This window comes from Capronia epimyces (assembly GCF_000585565.1).
Source record: "Capronia epimyces CBS 606.96 chromosome Unknown aczIQ-supercont1.4, whole genome shotgun sequence".
In the NCBI taxonomy this organism is placed as follows: Eukaryota; Fungi; Ascomycota; class Eurotiomycetes; order Chaetothyriales; family Herpotrichiellaceae; genus Capronia; species Capronia epimyces.
In genome coordinates, this window is record NW_006912907.1 from 1,347,938 (window position 1) to 1,365,714 (window position 17,777).

The 17,777-nt window shown below is 53.9% G+C and overlaps 7 protein-coding genes across 7 annotated transcripts; 3 read left to right on the top strand and 4 right to left on the bottom strand.

The window, feature by feature from the left end:
* Nucleotides 1-73: 73 nt before the first annotated feature.
* Nucleotides 74-1,558, bottom strand: A1O3_05112 (kinetochore protein nuf2; the record flags this gene model as incomplete). The annotated part of the gene is made up of 3 exons (XM_007735239.1): nt 74-187; nt 246-1,421; nt 1,475-1,558. 3 exons carry the CDS (start codon nt 1,556-1,558, stop codon nt 74-76), a joined length of 1,374 nt encoding a protein of 457 aa, XP_007733429.1.
* Nucleotides 1,559-2,135: 577 nt separating this feature from the next.
* A1O3_05113 (uncharacterized protein) lies at nt 2,136-3,314 on the top strand (the record flags this gene model as incomplete). The annotated part of the gene is made up of 1 exon (XM_007735240.1): nt 2,136-3,314. One exon carries the CDS (start codon nt 2,136-2,138, stop codon nt 3,312-3,314), a length of 1,179 nt encoding a protein of 392 aa, XP_007733430.1.
* Nucleotides 3,315-4,207: 893 nt separating this feature from the next.
* A1O3_05114 (uncharacterized protein) lies at nt 4,208-5,676 on the bottom strand (the record flags this gene model as incomplete). The annotated part of the gene is made up of 2 exons (XM_007735241.1): nt 4,208-5,333; nt 5,447-5,676. 2 exons carry the CDS (start codon nt 5,674-5,676, stop codon nt 4,208-4,210), a joined length of 1,356 nt encoding a protein of 451 aa, XP_007733431.1.
* A 1,053-nt stretch (nt 5,677-6,729) lies between these two features.
* On the bottom strand, nt 6,730-7,347 carry A1O3_05115 (uncharacterized protein; the record flags this gene model as incomplete). The annotated part of the gene is made up of 5 exons (XM_007735242.1): nt 6,730-6,902; nt 6,951-7,040; nt 7,096-7,139; nt 7,191-7,218; nt 7,272-7,347. The coding sequence occupies 5 exons, from the start codon at nt 7,345-7,347 to the stop codon at nt 6,730-6,732; spliced, it is 411 nt and encodes a 136-aa protein (XP_007733432.1).
* An 885-nt stretch (nt 7,348-8,232) lies between these two features.
* On the bottom strand, nt 8,233-9,530 carry A1O3_05116 (uncharacterized protein; the record flags this gene model as incomplete). Its single annotated transcript, XM_007735243.1, has 2 exons — nt 8,233-9,362; nt 9,419-9,530. The coding sequence occupies 2 exons, from the start codon at nt 9,528-9,530 to the stop codon at nt 8,233-8,235; spliced, it is 1,242 nt and encodes a 413-aa protein (XP_007733433.1).
* A 917-nt stretch (nt 9,531-10,447) lies between these two features.
* Nucleotides 10,448-12,016, top strand: A1O3_05117 (D-amino-acid oxidase; the record flags this gene model as incomplete). Its single annotated transcript, XM_007735244.1, has 6 exons — nt 10,448-10,476; nt 10,558-10,695; nt 10,759-10,966; nt 11,040-11,402; nt 11,569-11,842; nt 11,937-12,016. 6 exons carry the CDS (start codon nt 10,448-10,450, stop codon nt 12,014-12,016), a joined length of 1,092 nt encoding a protein of 363 aa, XP_007733434.1.
* A 2,500-nt stretch (nt 12,017-14,516) lies between these two features.
* Nucleotides 14,517-16,994, top strand: A1O3_05118 (uncharacterized protein; the record flags this gene model as incomplete). The annotated part of the gene is made up of 1 exon (XM_007735245.1): nt 14,517-16,994. One exon carries the CDS (start codon nt 14,517-14,519, stop codon nt 16,992-16,994), a length of 2,478 nt encoding a protein of 825 aa, XP_007733435.1.
* Between the last annotated feature and the right edge of the window lie 783 nt (nt 16,995-17,777).

Below are 17,777 nucleotides of genomic sequence, written 5' to 3' on the forward strand. Positions count from 1 at the left end.
ACTGGACGCCGGGGGTATCTCTGATCAAACCTGCCAACTCCGTCATATCTGTCGTGATGCACCCTCGTGAACTTCATATACTTTGCTCCATTTCCGTGATGTACAGCTTGATGTGCGACTCGAGTTTCAGATACTCCTCGTGAGCAGAATGGACTTCGTTTTCGATGTTGTCCTTGAGATCCGCCATCTGCCGGGGGTTAGCATTCTTTCATCATCCAGGCAACTTAGGACGGCGCGAGTCTTACCTTCTTCTCGGTCTGCTCAATCCGCACTCTTCTTCTCTCCATCTCCCGCCCCTTGTCAGCTCTCTCGTCTCGGAGCTGTTTTTGGATGTCTCGCAGCTCGTCCATCTTGGTCTTGTTCGCTTCGTCTCGTTCTTTGTGCTTCCGCCGCAACTCCTCTGTACGTTCCTCCCATTTCTTGAGCTGCCGCTGCAACATCTTCTCATTCTGCTCCACCTCCCGCACGTTGTTGCCCCGTTCGGCCAATGCGTCCCGGTTCTTGGCTGCCCTTGCATCTTCCTCTTCCTCCTTCTGTAGCTCAACTGCAATCTCTTCCAGGATCTTCACGCACGCCTGTATGTCGTTTTGCACCACGCCAAAACTGTCACCAGAAGTTTGTAGCGCTCGACCTCGTCGCTCCAGTAGGTCAATTTGGCTCTTTTCGCGCATCAAGTTTTCCGACAGCTCGGTCAAGGCGTTCTGCAGCGCAGCCGGGCTCTGTAGCACATATGGTCTTAGTTTCTCGCTCTCTTGCCGTGCTTTGACCAGTCTCTCCGTTTTCTCTTCCAGAGTGGCCTGCGCCCGTGTCTTCTCGGCCTTCGCTCGTTCCAGCTGTTCTGCAACTCTTTCCTGGCCCTTACGCAGTTCCAGCAAACGAGCCTTCAGTTCGTCATTTCGGCGGATCTTGTCCTTGACAGCGGCCTCCATGGTTTTTCGGTTGTGTTTCATCTCCTCCAGTCGTTGCTCCATGTCTTGATTTTCCGTGTACAGCGTCTCAATTCTTGCCTTGGTGGTTTCCGCCTTGTTGAAGTTGTCATCTATCATGCTCGTATGCGTCTCTCGAAATCGGATGAAGTTGATGGTATATGAGAAGATCTTGACCAGGCGGTCATGGGTCGGCCGAACCAGATCATTGAAGGAGAAATCGTTGATCCCGCACTGCTCCAGCATTGTCCGCAGTTGGACAAAAAAACCCATAAGAAGCCTCGTTTCAACCGGTACCAGCTCAGGGAATTCGGCGCAGACGTCTTCCGCTGCGGCGCGCATGGCGGGGTCGAGGGATTGACGAGTCGCGTTCATGACCAGCTCGCCGAAGTGCTCGAACACCATCTGAATGACTTGAGGGTTGGGTTTCATGAGGTCGGAGGGCTGGAAGGGTATTCCCATCTCGCTGATACAAGATGCGATCTCCCTTTCAGACTGTAAAAACGGTTAGCTACTTCGTTCGCAATCCTCGGCAGAGTGCGACAGACCAGTCGCATGAAATCAGCGGGATCCTCCTCCTTCTTCTTGACGCGCCCCTGCTGTTGCTGCGAAGTGCGGTATTGTTGACTCATGTTGATGACTATTAGGCTGCGTAGATGATTGTGACCTCTGTCGGAGCGGTGAGCGCAAGTCAGTTTCAGTTCCCCTTGCGACCAGACGGGGGAGGGATTCTGTACTCTGTATGTTTAGAGATACGTCTAGTAGTGCTAGTGGCAGGCATTGCTGAGGCATTGTTGATGTCGCCCCGGAAACGGACCAGGACCAGGGACCGACACAGTCACGTGAATCATGTGATACAAAACTGCACTCCCGGATTTATGCTGCACAGCATTATTCCCATATTAGTGAGAAGTACTCCGCCGGACATCAGTGCCGCTCTGCACGACGCCAAGGTCCCACGAGGCTCTCGACATCAGTCTTCATCTGCCATCAATTGCGTTCCACCCCGGCCTGTAGCCTGTCCAACAACAGCCATCGGGCCCGACACATCAGCCAATACAAACCAGCCATATGTTCAAGGTCCATTAGTCGATGCGATCTCAACCGTGCCTGACCGGCTGAACCTTCAAAAATGGCAGCCAGTAAGTCATGTCATCTTCTTTCTCTGCGTGACTCAAAAGACCTCCGCCCCTCTTATAGCCTCGAGCCATGAACGACTTCACCTGGAGAAGCCTCTGGACTAAGATCGGTCAACTTCTTTCTCTGAGGATGGTCAAGGCCTTTTCATTCCAGCTTTTTTCTGACATATCCCTTCGCCATCCAGCATCGCTGTCAACACCACCCTCAACCCCAAAGCCGACGCCCGATACGTCCCCGTCGACGGACTTCGACATAGTCGCCTTCTACAATGACTTGATCAGCCGCGACCCGACCATCACGCCCCCTATCGCGGCGATCGAATCGCTCACCTCGTTGCTTGCCAGCACACCGCTGACCACCATCTCCGAAACTCTGGCCTTACTATCCACGCATTCGAGCAAACTCCTCGCGTCCCAACGCAACCCGATCCCGCTATCCGCCGGCACAGAGCTATTCCAGCGATACCTAGTAAGCTCGTTTCAACAGCGGCCGTCCTCCCTTGCCAGCTCCGACTTCACCGCTCTCCGCCACCACATCCTCAGCAACTCGTCCCTGTTCGTCAAACGCGCCAACGAAGCCCGGCCCAAAATCGCACAGCACGCTCTCCCTTTCATCAAGGATGACTCGACCATTATCACCTACGGCTACAGTCGCGCCGTGCAGGCCCTTCTTACCCATGCGGCCGAATCGAACCGCTCTTTCAATGTCATCTATGTCTTACCCGCGACGGGGCTGAGTGAGCGGGTGTCGAAGTTCATCGCGGCCCTTAATGATCTTTCTATCCCGACTGCGACTATCTCTATGCAGGCTTTGATCTACGCATTGGCTTCACTCGCCCCATCGGCACCGCCGCCACAATTCATCATAGGCGCCGCAGCCGTCCTGGAAAACGGCTCCATCATCACCGAGCTTGGCATGCACCAGCTGGCGCTGATCGCCAAATCCGTTTCCGTCCCGCTCCACGTTGCAGTGGAATCATACAAGTTCGTCCGCAACTTCCCTCTGGGCTATGGACCTACCGACCTGGCACGACTGGGTGTCAGGCAGAACGTTTTGCAATTCGGCACCGGCACTCCGAACTCTGACCCGAAACCCGAGGCTGCCACAGCAGACGAGGGCAAGGTCTTAACGACAGAAGCCGAGATGGTTGAGATCACGCCCCCAAATCTGATATCTGCCCTGATCACGGAGAACGGGATCATGTCTCCCAACGCCGTGAGCGAGGAATTGATCAAGCTATGGTTCTGAGTCGGAGACAGACACTCTCGCTGTCACGTCCTGGTGGGGGCACGCCTCTCGCGTCAAGGCTATATCCTCAATAGAGTCATCTCCAGCGTATTGGATTGGCCTTACGCACTGCACTCTGTAAAGAAAGCATTGGGAGCAGCCTTGCAAAAGTGCTTGGCCCGACACGAGAATGGTTTGCGGCCCGACATGAGCAAACTATTCTCTCAGTCTGTGCAGATGATGTCTGCCACATACTCAGCATGAGCGATCGCCAAAGTGCCTCTGTTTTCAGAACGCGCAGGCCAAAGTGGCCAGCACTGCAATGAACAGACTCGAGACTAGAGGCAATGAATGGGCCTCCTCCAGGTGCATACAGAGTAATCCGTATCATAACAGCCGGAAGAATTCCGATGAGAGGACGTGGAGATGCTGTACTACTTTCATGTGCCGGGAGGAGGCCGACGACAAGTCCGAGCGTAATGAGCTCGTCAGTCCGTCATCGGAAATGAAATCCATATTAAGCAGAGGGTAGCCATGCTTTAAGTGAATCGGTCTGCCAGCTACGTAGTCAGACAATATACTGAGTGTCAGGTGGGTTGACATCAAGAGAACACCACTTATAGACATATTACAGATCTTCTGAGCGTTAGATCAGGCCCAAAGAATGCTTGCTTATAGAGAAGTTGAGCTAGTGTTATGGCAATTCTGGCAAGACACTACGTACTACTATAATCGTGCTTGACAAATCCTCACATGGACCTGTGTCAAGGCTCCAGAAGCTGACCCCGACGCCTCGCTCGCTATGCGTACATCTCGAATGCAGCCCTGCGCCGATGACCACGCGTAGTGGTTAAAGAATCAACAGCTGCGACCACACTCCTGTTAAATCCCCGTTAACTCCCATCAAGTGTTGATCACGTCAGGTCATCAATCTCGCGCTCCTTTGCCCGCAGCGCCGCACGCATTACCTCTGCCTCTCGCATAAGTTGTGCCCGGCGTTCTAGGCGCCAGTGCTCGCGATCAGTTTCAGCAATCGGGCCGCTGACAGGAGCAGAAGCGTCACTCGGTCGTGGTGCCGGTTCTTGTGATCGGCGGCCGGTATCGACCAATGAAGGGTCTAGCTGCATGCCCTCCGCAGCTGCAGCTGCAAGGCGTACTTGCACCGTGTAGTCGTCGGAAGGTGGCTGTGTGCTACGGGGAGCATCACCACCTGCAGATGGCCCTGGCACATACCCTGTATAGTCCACAGGTGGTGGAGCTCGTCTCCTCTTGGGTGCAGGTGTCGGATCTCCAGAGCTTTCACGGTAGTCTAACCCAGGCGACACTGGCTCAGGGGAGGTCGACACGGTCTTCTGCGACACATTGCCATCCGATCGGAGGACGTCCGGATATGCAGGCACAACTCGTTTCCGTCTCTTGATGGTGGACTTTTTCATCTGCACAGGCCGATGCGACCCGTGCAACTTATGGTATAAGCCGCAGGCGTTGCAGATGGGATGCCCGTGCTCGTCCCGTCGCCAGAGAGGAGTCACTGTGGTGCCGCAGTTTTTACAAGCGACAACTAAGGATACACTGTCCGTAGCCGCTTGAGGCGGAGGCGCAGTGGTAAAGGCAGTCTGGCTGGCGGCGGTATCTGTATTGTTCTGGCGATCGCCCTCGGACGGCGTTTGCGGGTTGACTAGAGTAGAAGCGTTGGTAGACCTTGCGACTCTGTTGTTATATGCAGGACACCCTCCGCACCCTTCAGCGCCACCCGCCCCGTTACAGTTTCCACCACCCGGACAGGAACCTGGTGTATGCTCTGGAACTCGGTAGGGTATGCCCGGCTGCTGGGTTTGTACTGGCGTCGGAGAGGTTGTAGCTGCGGGTGATGTTCTGCTTGTCTGCCGAGGACTCTCAGCAGGAGTGGTTGGATTTGGACGTTTGAAATTCGTGGGTCTCGGAGCGTTGCGCGTCTTGAGGTATAGCCCACAAGCGTTGCATATTGTTGTCCCAGTCGGAGACCGTCGCCACAGGGGAGTCTTAGTGGTGCCACAATTACTGCAAAGGGGGTCAGTTGCGGCGTTCAAGACCGGGCGAGAGATGAGGAGTGAGACATAGAATGGAGATCCTTTTTCATGGCAGGTAAATCGGGGAACTGGCGGGATACATACCTGCAGATTTGCCCAAGACCGCTGACATCCTCTTTCTGCTCAGGCAGTTCACTTGATGAACGCGGAGGGTGCGCGTCCGCCCTCGGACTCAGTCGATCCGGGCGAGCACTGTCAGCCGCGCTATCGCTCACATGACCATCATGGATAATATGTGACCCAGCACGCTCTCCACGAGCAGAGGACACAAGTTGATGAGCGGCATCGAGGTCTTCGGCAGATGGCTGACGCATTAGAGTGTCTCTCTCCGAACCGAATGAAGCGGAATGTTGCAGAGCGTCCATCGCACTTCGTACGGCCAACATGCCTGCTCAACTTTGGTCTTTCCTGTCAGCTGAACCCAAGCCCCATCCAGGCTCCCGGGAGAATTAAATCAGCAACAGCAGATCGATGCCGTAGATGATGAAAATTCGAGTGAAGTGCCCGGGAAGCGCCAACGATCTAGCTTGTAGACCGAGGATGCCAGGCGGGTGTATGTACACTGTAGAATCGTCTTGGCGAGTGTTGAGAGGATAAGGGTACGGTGTCCTTGAGTGGTAGTCGCGTCAAGAGTATGGCTCTGCGGTAGGGGATGTCGCGTCCAGAAAGGTAGCGAAAGAAATGGCGGCGAGATGGGCAAGATGAGAATGCCTCGAGGGATTTTTGGTGGCAGGCAGGAGGAATAGAAATGGCGAGCCTGGTCGAGGTCGAGTGACAGTGAACTCCTATGAGGGATGGGAATGACGGCACGGGAGATACTACGAAGAGGCGTCAGTGGAGAAAAGAATCGCGCCAGGCAGCCTCCCGGCGTAATATCAAACAGCTCAATTATGATTGGCTGTCGTGGCCACCTGTCACGTGTCTGGCATCACGTGATGAGCCGAGACGCCGTGGACAACTCGGCCTTGTTAGGCAAGGGCCACGTTTTTTGAGGACCCTATTTGCGTGAAAGATGTGTCCCGCCGGGATGGAATTAATTATCTTGATTTTCTCTCTCTGCTCACCTCGAATGCCAAATAAATACCTGGTACTGTGGCTTTTTCCTGATTCTCGAGTGGAGGCCAAAAGGCCGGACGTATCATTGGCAATGCTAAACCCTGGAGCTCGATGTCTCCCGTTCCTTTAACAGCATTCGGGCCCTCAACCCTACTTGCTGATGCAACCCCACGCCTCTCTGATAGAATGACAAAGTGGATTTGTGCCGGCAAATCATTCTTCACGTTCCCGAGCTCCAACGAAACCAATGCGATTGGGAGCGAACAGTCATTTGCCGCGCGCTTCATACGAGCCTGCGGCTGGTAAGCTTCTTAAACCTGTTCGGCGCCCCATCCGGCGTCTGCATCCCTCATGTTGTTGGGAGGCTCGATAGAAGGCGTGAATTCGAGCCCGCAGTAAGCGACACCAACAACCCCGATGATGGTCCCGGCGATTATGCGCAACACATGGCCTTCAAGGATGATGCAACCGATGAAGATATAGACTGTATCGCGTTAGTGTTTTCGGTCGTTAGTCGGACAGGTATACTAACAGACGCCACGCCCAAGGAAAGAGAACAGGAAGCTTGCGTATCGAGGGACATATGGCGGAACCTGGGGTAGTAGTTCGAGACCGGCAATAGCTTTTTCCGAATGTCAGCCCTCCGGAAAATATGCTCTTGAAATCACTCTTCATACCAAGGCCAAATATGATCACAAAGATGCCGACAATGATACTCCGACTGTTTTGAGCTCAGCAACCAGGCAGAATGCATCGGGAGGGGGCGACCGACAAGCCTATGGGGAAGAATTGACTGATTCCTGTGTAGAAGCATCATCAGTCTAGGTCAATGACAATTCATACTATCGCGTACCTCCAAGAACCATAATCCCACCGACAACTAGGTTGACTAGCCGACTGTTGTGCAGCGTTAGCCTAGCATGCTCCATCTTGCTTCGGCGACTCGTCCTGCCTGTGTGCAGCATGACGTGGACACGTACAAAATGTTGGAAAAGTCCATGGTGTCGAGACTGAAAATCAGCGTGCGACGAGGTCTCAGGATCACAGGGTGAGTTGGGCGTTAAAGGAGAGAGTCAGGCTGTTGCAGGCTGTCTGGTGTGAGGAGAGGCGAGGCTTGGATGGTTCAGGACCTTGACAGAAAGACCAAAGTGTTCACGTGGAATTCCGCAGGCAGTAGAACACAAAAGGGGAGTCTTTCCTATAACACGGTTGCAGACTTGGAGCATGGGGAAGGTCGGCTCTTTACATGACCACATTATTTCGCGAGCTAGGAACAACTAAGCTGCAGCCTACTAGTACGGAGCACCTAGTACTGCCATGGTGGCCACACTGCCACACTGGCGGTCGACGTAAGCCAAGAGTGTCGCGACGGCGCGTCGAGAGCAGTTGCTACGAATTAGGTACTTATTCTGTACCAGTAGTATCCGTACTCCATAGTAGTAGTACGTAGTACGGATACTCTGTCTCCAAACACTCATAGTCAAGTACGGAGAATATGTATGCCAGAGCTCAATATTGAAGGGCCCATTTTGGTCCTCTCTGCTGCAGGATCGCAGAGCAAAATACTGAAGACTAAGTCAAAGGCAAGATCCAACGAGCTCCCTCACTTTCGTCTTGCTTCGGTCAGTCTATAATACGACCGTTTATCATAAGTCATGCGTGACCCAACCTCCCGTCAGGTACCGAATGGTCGTTCCTAGAATTCTAACCACATGCCGCCGACGCTATGCTGGGGTATCACTATGCAAATCCATCGTATGCAGAACACCTCGCCAAGATAGACCAATGTCCATAACCTATACTCCGTTTGAACGCTATGCTCGTAATGTTGACTTCGGCCTCTCTGCAACCGACATGTGCCTTGGAGTGGATGGGTCGGAAATTTGTGCTCCATTGGTGACAACGTTAAGAGAAGTCCGGGTCTGAGGTTTGGCACGGGGCTTTGCGGCACGAACTGCAGGCTCAAAGTCGTTGCTTTGATCCTCTGGAGTTATGCACGTCGTCTTGATAGGATCGCTGTTGTATTCAGAGGGAGGAATGTCTGATGAGGCTGTCGTATCTTGAGTGCTTGGGGCCGTATCTGTGGAGCGCAAATCGACGGAGAGACGCGGAGAAACCTCGTTGTCTGCATCTGAGATCGCCGCCGTCATGTCTGCTCGTCGTCGAGTGCTCTTGCGTCGGTCAGCTCTCTTGCTGGAGCGAAGAGACTCTCCATCGTCATCCAACGATCTCTTGGAGCTGGAGCTGCGTTGCGAGGAAGTCACAGAAGGGCTCCTGACACGATTTTTGTCACTCAGCTGGTCTAGGTTGATCTCGACTTCTTTCTTGTTTCGCTGAAGGATATCTTGAATAAGTTCCGAAGACAGATCAGATCTGCTGCTTCGAATTGATCTGTTGGTGAGGATAAAGTCAGGTTCAGGGATGGAGTTGGCAAGAGAGTTGCGAGTGGTCTCTTGGGGCTTGAATAGGGGACTATTCCGGCTTCTGGGGGTAGAACCATCTCTGCTCCGGGCTGAATCGTAGTGTGCTCTGGTGACCTCGTCCCCGCCGTAGCAAATGTGCAACGGTGGCATCAGGACAGTGGCTTCTCGGTGTTCGTTGGTGTACGAGATCGAGTCTCGCTCAAAGTTTTTGATGCGTGGCAGGTGTACCGTGACGTCCTGATTGTAGACCTGACAGAAGGCAACCAATTCGGGTTCTCCGCCATATGTTCCGCTGCGTGACATGAGGGCCAGGTATTCTTCGAACGAGTCTTCTGAGTCTTGAGGGGCTGCCAGTTTAGCAGAACGGAGGGTTCGTCGTTGTTGCACGTCATCTTTATGGACATAGTGCTCGAAGAGAGGCCGAAATGTGCGCATGTGTTCGATGATGTTTGCACGGATTTCGGGGTGTTTGACCGGAGTGCCGTAGAGCTGGTCAGAAAGAGATGCAAAGAGACAATTACCTGGAGGATGTCAGTCAAGACTTTCATCACTCCCACTGTGAGAGGGAAATGCATACCATCCCCTGCTATTTGCTTCTGGTACATGCCCATCTTGACCAGGCCAGGCCATACAGCCTTGGGCTTGCGAACCATGCTGGGGAGCTGTGTGGGCAATGCATGGTCAGCCATGATCGCAAATGATCCATTGACAAGAGCATCTGGGATGATATATGGAAAGGAAGAAGAAGAAGGGGAGGAAGAACTGAGAGCCCCAAAGATTAGGACGACATGACGGGGCTGCAGGGTTGAAGGGCAAGATGGACAGGTGGTCAGGGGAGGGGATCCTAAGGATGTTTTCGATGGCAAGAATAGGGCAATGATTCAATCAGTGCTTTGCCAAATACCCCGGCTGCAATGTCCTGGGCTGTGGAGTTGGGCAGTCAGTTAGGGGGGTGCAGGGATTGAGGAGTGGCTAGGAGAGCCTGTAGGCATGCCTAAGCCGCCTAACGGCAGGCTCCTAAGGCCCGCGGGGGGGTCCTTCGCCCTGGCATCCCCCCGGAACGCCTGCCGGGAAGGGACGTCTGTGGCTTACTGACCACTGCACATACCTGCTGGACACTACGCCGTACTGCAGTAGTGGAGCGGACACAACACACCTGCTGGCCTCCGTGGCCCAAGCAACAACGCTCAGACTTGAGCTACTGGACCTGAGCCGGAAACCCGACGAATGGTGTTGCAAGATAGGCGGCGGAAAGGCCTAAGGAGCCCTGAGGCACCTAACAGCGAAGCCGATAAGCGATCGAGTGGATAAGGTATTTGATGACTGGAAATCTGCGATCAAGCTGTAGCTGCAGCGGGGCGACGAAAAGATACGGCGTACAGTGGTGTGAGATAGTAGAAATAGATGCCAAAATTTGGAAGAGTCTTCGATCTAGGTGTTCTGCTCTTCAACCGTGTGTTCCTTTCCTTGGGAGGCTATTGTGCTCTGGATCCTATTGTGTGGCTACGGGTACGGCAGAAAAGAGGCGAGGCATTCATTCACCTACACCTCGCGATCTAGGTACCGGCAGAATACTTATTCACGATATTAAGCGCGGTTGGGCACAATGGGCGAGAAGAATATTGTCGTGGTTGGGTAGGTTCAGAGACTCAACGCCCCTGACGCCCCGACGCCCTGATATGTCATGATTGGAGCCTGACTCGTTCTCGAATCCAGGGCCGGCGTTGCTGGCCTAACCACAGCCTTGCTGCTCTCGAGAAACCCGCGGTACAAGATTACCGTTGCCGCTAAGCACATGCCGGGAGACTACGATATCGAATATGCGTCCCCTTGGGCTGGCGCAAACTACATGCCGTGCGCCAAACCATCCCAATCTCCATCCTCATGACGCTACTTGAGCTGATGTCCTTCACCCAGGGTATCAGTAAGAGGCACCGAGGCGGCTGAGTGGGATCGCAATACGTGGGAACCCCTTGCAGATCTGGCCCGCAATCATCCTGAGGCCGGAGTACATTTTCAAGGAACCAACATCTATAATCGTGGAAAGGACGTTTCGTCTGCCACCGCAGCTTGGTTCAGTGAGCTTTTGAGTCCAACGCCCTGGTTCAAGACCCTTTTCGACGATGTAAGTCCTCATACAACGGCAAAGACGCGTCGCATAACCCTCGCCGGCTGACTCGACCTCCCTCATGTCCCAGTTTCGCGAAATCCCCAAATCGGAGCTCAAGCCAGGAGTAGACAATGCCACTTATTTTACATCGGTCTGCATCAATACTGCCATATATTTGCCCTGGCTGGTATCCCAATGTCTGAAAAATGGCGTTGTCTTCAAGAGAGCCATATTTGAACATATTGCAGATGCAGCCGCCCCCAGTGTGCACCATTCAGGCAAGCCGGCTGACCTGATTGTTAACTGTACTGGCCTCTCAGCCTCCAAGCTTGGCGGAGTCGAAGACAAATCGGTCGTTCCCGCAAGAGGCCAGATTGTCATTGTCAGAAACGTGGCACCCGCCATGTTTTCCATCTCAGGGACCGACGATGGCCCTGACGAGGCGTGCTATGTGAGTTGCCCTGGTCCTGTGCAAGTGTCAAATAGTGCAGCCAGACCTGGGCTACGGTTCAGTCACTTGCTCGGGCGTAAGGCCATCGAGTGGCACCAGTGTTGCATATTTAGACATTCTGTTGCAAACCTCTGACATTCGGTTACTGATTCTTGCTGCTTGCTAGATAATGACCCGGGCCGCCGGCGGAGGCACAATCCTCGGAGGCTGTTATCAGAAAGGAAATTGGGAGTCACAGCCAGACCCGAACCTTGCCATCAGAATCATGAAGAGGTGTGTCGAGATATGCCCGGAATTGACGGGAGGCAAAGGCATTGAGCATCTGGACGTCATACGACACGGCGTCGGTTTGAGGCCTGTCCGAGAAGGCGGAACCCGCATCGAGAAAGAGAAGATCAATGGTGTCTGGACAGTGCATAACTATGGCGCAGGGGGTGCAGGTAAGGCTTAGAGGCCTAAGGGCCCTCGAGCCCTGTGCATCCTGTGCATCTTGGTCGGGATCTGTATGAACGTCTCTAACTGACTTTGTTCCAGGTTACCAATCCTCGTATGGCTGTTCCCAAGCAGCAGTGAAACTGGTGGATGAAACCTTCCCCGAAAGAGCAAAGCTGTGAAGATACTGTAGGTCGGAGACACCGTGAGCAACGGGAAACCCCTCCCGAGACCAGATCTATTCGAAGGGCCCTCCTGGATTGCAATTTTAGATGTTAGTTTTGTTGTAGGCGATAGTATCGTATTGAGATGAATTTGTCTGTTAGCGACTATGTACGGCGTACGTTGAGCTCCTCCTAGCCAAAGACTGCTTCCCATCCTACTAACTCTCACTATCAAAAGTTCAAACCTGCCGCTTTCGTAACTGTTTCAGGAGGCGTATGGGAGATGAAGGTGTCTGAGTTGGGATCCTCACTCGCCAATCGCGAGATTGCCGACAGGGACAACAACGACGCCGCGGACGGTTAAATACTCCGTAAGAGCGCCACAGCCGTCAGCTATGTCACGGCGCCGAGATCCCTAGGCTGCGTGTCTTCATCCCTCTGATTTGTGCATGGACACCTGCGAAAGATTGGACTGTTCCTCGGCCGAAGCTCGAGAAGGAGGAAGAGTGAGGGATTCCGGAGAAGCTGCAGTCGGAAAGGATCAGCGCAGACTTGAAGCAGGATTGAGTCTGAGACATGTGCTGGGAAAGGAAGCGATCAATGCAGGAACCGGTCTTTTTGCGCTCACAATCCTTGAATCTGCTCCCAGCTTAGCCACTGTCCGCTACCCGGGGTTCGGAGGTAGCTTCGACGTAGCATGGTACTTGGCTCGGGTACCTGATTAGCCTCTCGAAGTCCGTCGAACCATGGGTAGCCCACTGTCCAGGAGCCTTGGGCCCAGCAAGCTACACATATAGGTGCATCTGGTTAGGAACGTCACCAAAGGTAAGCCACAAAAGCTGTCATGGCAGATGGCAGATGGGCGCCCCAAAGCTGTTAGACTGAGAGGCCGGCTTCACCCAACTGGAGGAATCCACCGACAAAGTCATCCTCATGCAGGTAGTCGCCGGTTGATCTCTGTGCCCCGCGGAGCACTTTTTGAGTTGTGCAGAGTCCAGACAAGAATAGCTGTCGTGTCATGCCTAAGCAGTGCCGCCCGTGGACAACTGTGACCCTTGTACGTGGTGGCTGCTCTGCTGTGTTCCTTGCATGTCCGATGTTTCATGGGGTCTGTCCATGGCAGCACGCCCTGCCCCCCGTCATTGGCACTTGTGTTGGAGGGCACCCCTCACTCGAAGCAAAAGGAAAAATGGAAGGGACTGCAGAGAACCCTGCGTTCAGTTCCAGGATGATTCGAGACGCGGACACGTACGTGACAGACTCTTGTTGGTCACGTCGCCTGCGAGAGAGGAAGCTCTAGTCGAGCGGCGGACGTGAGGACCGGCCGGGGAGGGCCGTGACTGGTCGGATGGGGAGGGCGCAGATGATTGGGATGGTCAGGAATGTCCTCTAGACGGGTGGCGGGTGACGAATGCCTGCAGCCAGATCTGCTGTGATCCTCCTCGTGCCGACAGGGTTGATGATGGGAAACTTGTCAGAGCTGGGCGGAGATGCCAGTGATTCTCATCATCGATTGATGGCTTGTCTGGCAAGTGGTGCTGCCGTTGCTGAGAGGCTGTTCAGTGTTTGGCCATCAGCAACACTGGCAGGCGAGAGTGGCTCGTCCGCTGAGTCTCTAAAATCCCCTCTTGGTTGGAAGTTCGGTGGCTGCACTATGTATGGACGCCGCCTCCTGCACCGCAACTCCACCGCCGCTTCGGCACCCACGCAATTGGGGGGCTTTTACATAGTCCCTTCAAGCCCGTCTCTTCCGTTCTTCTTGGGCTCCCCAACCCCATCCGCCGCTCGCTCGCCTCCCTCTGGAGCCATCTACTACTGCTTCCACTGTATCCTCCTAAACGACGGTGCCTACATCATCGCGACTACCCAGCATTCCGTCACACACGCTGCCACTCACAGTCCAACAACCTGCATCGAACTCGCTTCGTCCTCCTTTGTTGTCCTTTCTGCATTCACTCTCGTTTCTACTGCTCTTCCAGAAGCTTGGTTCTTTTCATCTTCATCATCGCTCTTTCCACGTCTTCCACGCCTGTTCTGGACCCTCCTCTGTCGCACGGTATCTGTCATCCGACGTCTGGCCTGTCTAGGACCTGTCAAATCTTCCACCATTGCGGTGCCTACGACCAAGACGGCGCATGGGCGGCTTCCCCTACAGAACGCACAGGTTAAATCAAAACATTGCTTCTTCACACTTCCCGCGCCGCTCGACAGCCTGCGCCTTTTTCTTCACCCACACCCACAGTGTGCTCCAGCGCCACAATCGTCGTCGTTGATGTCTCCCATTCAGCCTTGTGAATGTCCACCTCGACTAGAGCCACTTCCTTGACCGCAGCTTCCTGCAGCACTGGACGTTTGATCCACTGTTGTTGGAACCAGTATGGGATTTTGGCCATTCGGCGGAGGCAAGAAACGCCGTACAAGTCAAGGTGAAGACCAACGTCAGCACAAGCCCTCAGAAAAGCTCCGGACAGATATCAGACCACGATATACATCTAGCGGTTCTGGGGACTTTGCGGCCATGGCGCGCAACCAAAGCAAACGTGGACAAGACGAGAAGCCTCGGAGACTGTCCAAGCAGAGAGTTGCAAGTCAACCCGCAACTGCTTTCCATTCGCAGACAACCTCTCTCGGTGGGCATGGATCTGAACCTTGGGGAAAGAGAAGGAATTCGGCTGTGGAAGCAGGTGGTTTCCACGGGCCAGGAATCTATCCCCACACCCATGCATCACAGTCAAGCATTGGGCCTGAAGAATTCACAGCTCTTCCCCAGGCCCCGACCTTGCTGGCGAAACGCAAAGGCCATGATCCGTCTCTCCAACGCAGGAAGTCGAGCAAGAGAAAAGCAGAGGACTATGCTCGAGAGAGAGAAATTCGCGCCATGAGTTCACCGGTTCCTGGCTTGAAGCGCCCTGTCTCATATTCTGGTTCCGGTCCATTGCGTCGCGACACCAAACAGGTCCCTGGCGATCTCAATCGACGACTGCATCGACCAGCTTCAGAGATATCTTTGCCCCTTCCTGAGACCATCCAGGAATCTGAAGACATGACGAGTCAGGCTTCATTCAAGATCGGGATCTTGGCTGCACTGAGTCCCCGACCCACGCTCACATACGTCGCTAATCCTCGGACCTCAGTCGGGAAGCAGCCCGCCCGGATAAAGCCCTCAATCCAGCAAGCTATAGAGGAAGAAGACGTTTATTCAAAGAAGAGGATTGATGAGTTAGCGGACGAACTTGATGCCGGGGGTCTGAGGGAGCTAATGGAAAGGGACAGGAGACGACATGAAAGGAAAAGAGCAGCCGACCGAGACCGCCTTCATAGGAAGCTTCAGCGCAAGGCTGAAAGGCAGCGAGAAGAGGAGCTCCGCGGACCTCAAGGTGATGGACTACCTGCGGGCTCTGCTAGCCTTGGGGCTGGCGGCATCGAAAAACGTGGACGACAAGGAAACTTAAGCGTCAAAAACGAAGGGGGAGATCCTTTTGCTGATCCGGAGAGCTCCCAAACCAAACCAATTCAACACATACGGAACCCTTTTGAAGATGAAAAAGATTTCGACATCATGCGGGATCCATTCACCCTCGAAGAAGACGAAGGACCGCCGGTGCCGGTGAGATCGCCTTTGCGAACGGTGTCGCCCGTCGAAGTTCGAAGAGAACAGAAACCATCGCAGGCAGCAACAATGTCGCCACCTACATCTCCCATACAGCGCCCAGCAGATCGCCAGAGCCTCTCCCAGACTTCCGGTTTGGCTCGTGAAATCACGCCGGACATTCCTGAACATGGTCAATCGGATCGCCGTGCATCTGACCAGAGCAGTCAGCAGCTCAGTTCCTGGACGAGCTTTTTCAAGCGCGGCGGTCGACGAAAAGCCAGTACTACTGATCGAGGCCGAAGCACGCCCTCCGAATTCTCCAACACTTCTCGAGAATCCTTCGCCCGGAAGCAGCAACCACCGCCTGTTGTTGTTCCTCGCACTTTTCGGAGATCTGAAGCTTCCGCCGTTCCACAGAGGACGATGTCCAAATTCCGTGAAGATTTACCCGACTTTCCCATCTCGCCGCCAGATTCTCGCGTCCAGTCGCCCGAAGCGATGAATATTCCCCAGGCTAGCTTAGGACCGCGGCATGGGAACCAGCCTAGGCAATCATTATCGGGGACATTAGATGCAAGAAGTCTGGCCACGAGCTCGAGCAATCCTGCCCTAGACAAAGGCCCCGCTGAGACTCGACACGCACAATCTATGGACATTGACACCGGCAGTGGGGCGCTGTCGAGGATAGCGCTGTCTCAGTCGCTCGCATCGGTTGATTCAGAGGGATCTTGGCTATCGGGAAAACCAGTCAAGAGATTGTCCGGTGGAATGGGCCATGCGATTCGACATAGTCAATCATCGCTTCTTCCGCAGACCATGCCTGGGGCATTTGAGACGGAGGAAGCCGGCCTTGCGGATGATGACTATTTGAACCGGCTGACTCCAGGGCCTAGCCGGCGGCGCGACTCAGACCACTCTATAGGTCGAAAAGCAAGCAGCACTGTGATTGATCTCGAGAGGGAGAGGCAGCACAGTCCTGTCCCCGAGATGCCTCCGGTTCCCGCGAGACAGGAGGTCGATGAGACGTGGCACGAAGGTCTTGGACGACACGCCACTGTGGTTCGTCAGCCTACTCGGGCAAAATCGACGGAAGGCATTTTGAGGGAATTTGGGAAAGAGACGCCCGAGGGGTCTCGAAGGTCGAGCTCAGATGGCGAGTTGGACGAAGAGGATGGAGGTTCGCCGGCAAGGGAGGCGCACAAAACGGAATTGCAGGATGCACCACTTTTAAGGGCCCAAAGTGTCGAGTATAAAGGACACGCGAGGCATATCAGTGCAGGAAGTGCAAGACTATTGGACATCCGGCGATCGTCGACACAGTCGGACGCTCCCCCGCGAAGTCCGAGCCTTCCTCAAGGAGCGGCACCCGTTCAAACGGAACGATCAGCACCTGCTAAGGCGTGAGCAGACTGTGCATCACTTTGAAGTGGGGTGCTCTTTTCCTTTGTATCTCATCTGTTTTCCTCGCTGCAAAGCACAGCACACATGGAATACTACCCGTCGGCCAGTCAGCCACGACGTGATTAACGACACGAAAGACACCTCAGCCCACTCCTTACGGGCAAGAATTGGAGGTTTAAGATGGGTTGCGACAACTGAATTGGATCATGAGCGCAAAGCAAGTTTGGGACAAGAGGGTATAATCCAGCAATTGATTTGCGAGGAAAGCGTTGCTTTGAAGCGGATTTGCAAATACAGAGAGGTAATAGTGTGCCAGAAATCCCGAGCCCATCCTGGACGATTTGGCATCGAGGAGCTGGAATGAGACATGTAGCACAAACTAAATGGGAGAATGAATTGTGTGAAGATAGCTATGAAGATGGACTCCAGTGCCCAGTCCCATAATACGTATTACTAGAGATCCGATCAGGAGAGAAGCGACGAGGTGGCAAAGAAAGGTGACGGCGTTTTGACCAATGTGGTAGTGGTGGTAGTGGTGGTGCTGTTGTTGTGTCTCGGTATAGGCACCTGAATAGCTGCTATTTACCTGTAGGAACTAATAGGTACCAGGTACCTAGGTACCTTATCTTGTAGGTACTGTAATTAGTGAACTACTGCGTAGGTAGGTGACTGCGTACGTATCTTTATATCAAAGCAGCCTTGTACTTCTTAAAGCGGCGAGACGGCGCCATGTCACGTGGTCAGCATGATTCCAAATCATCTCTGCAGCGTGGCGTCATTGTTGCC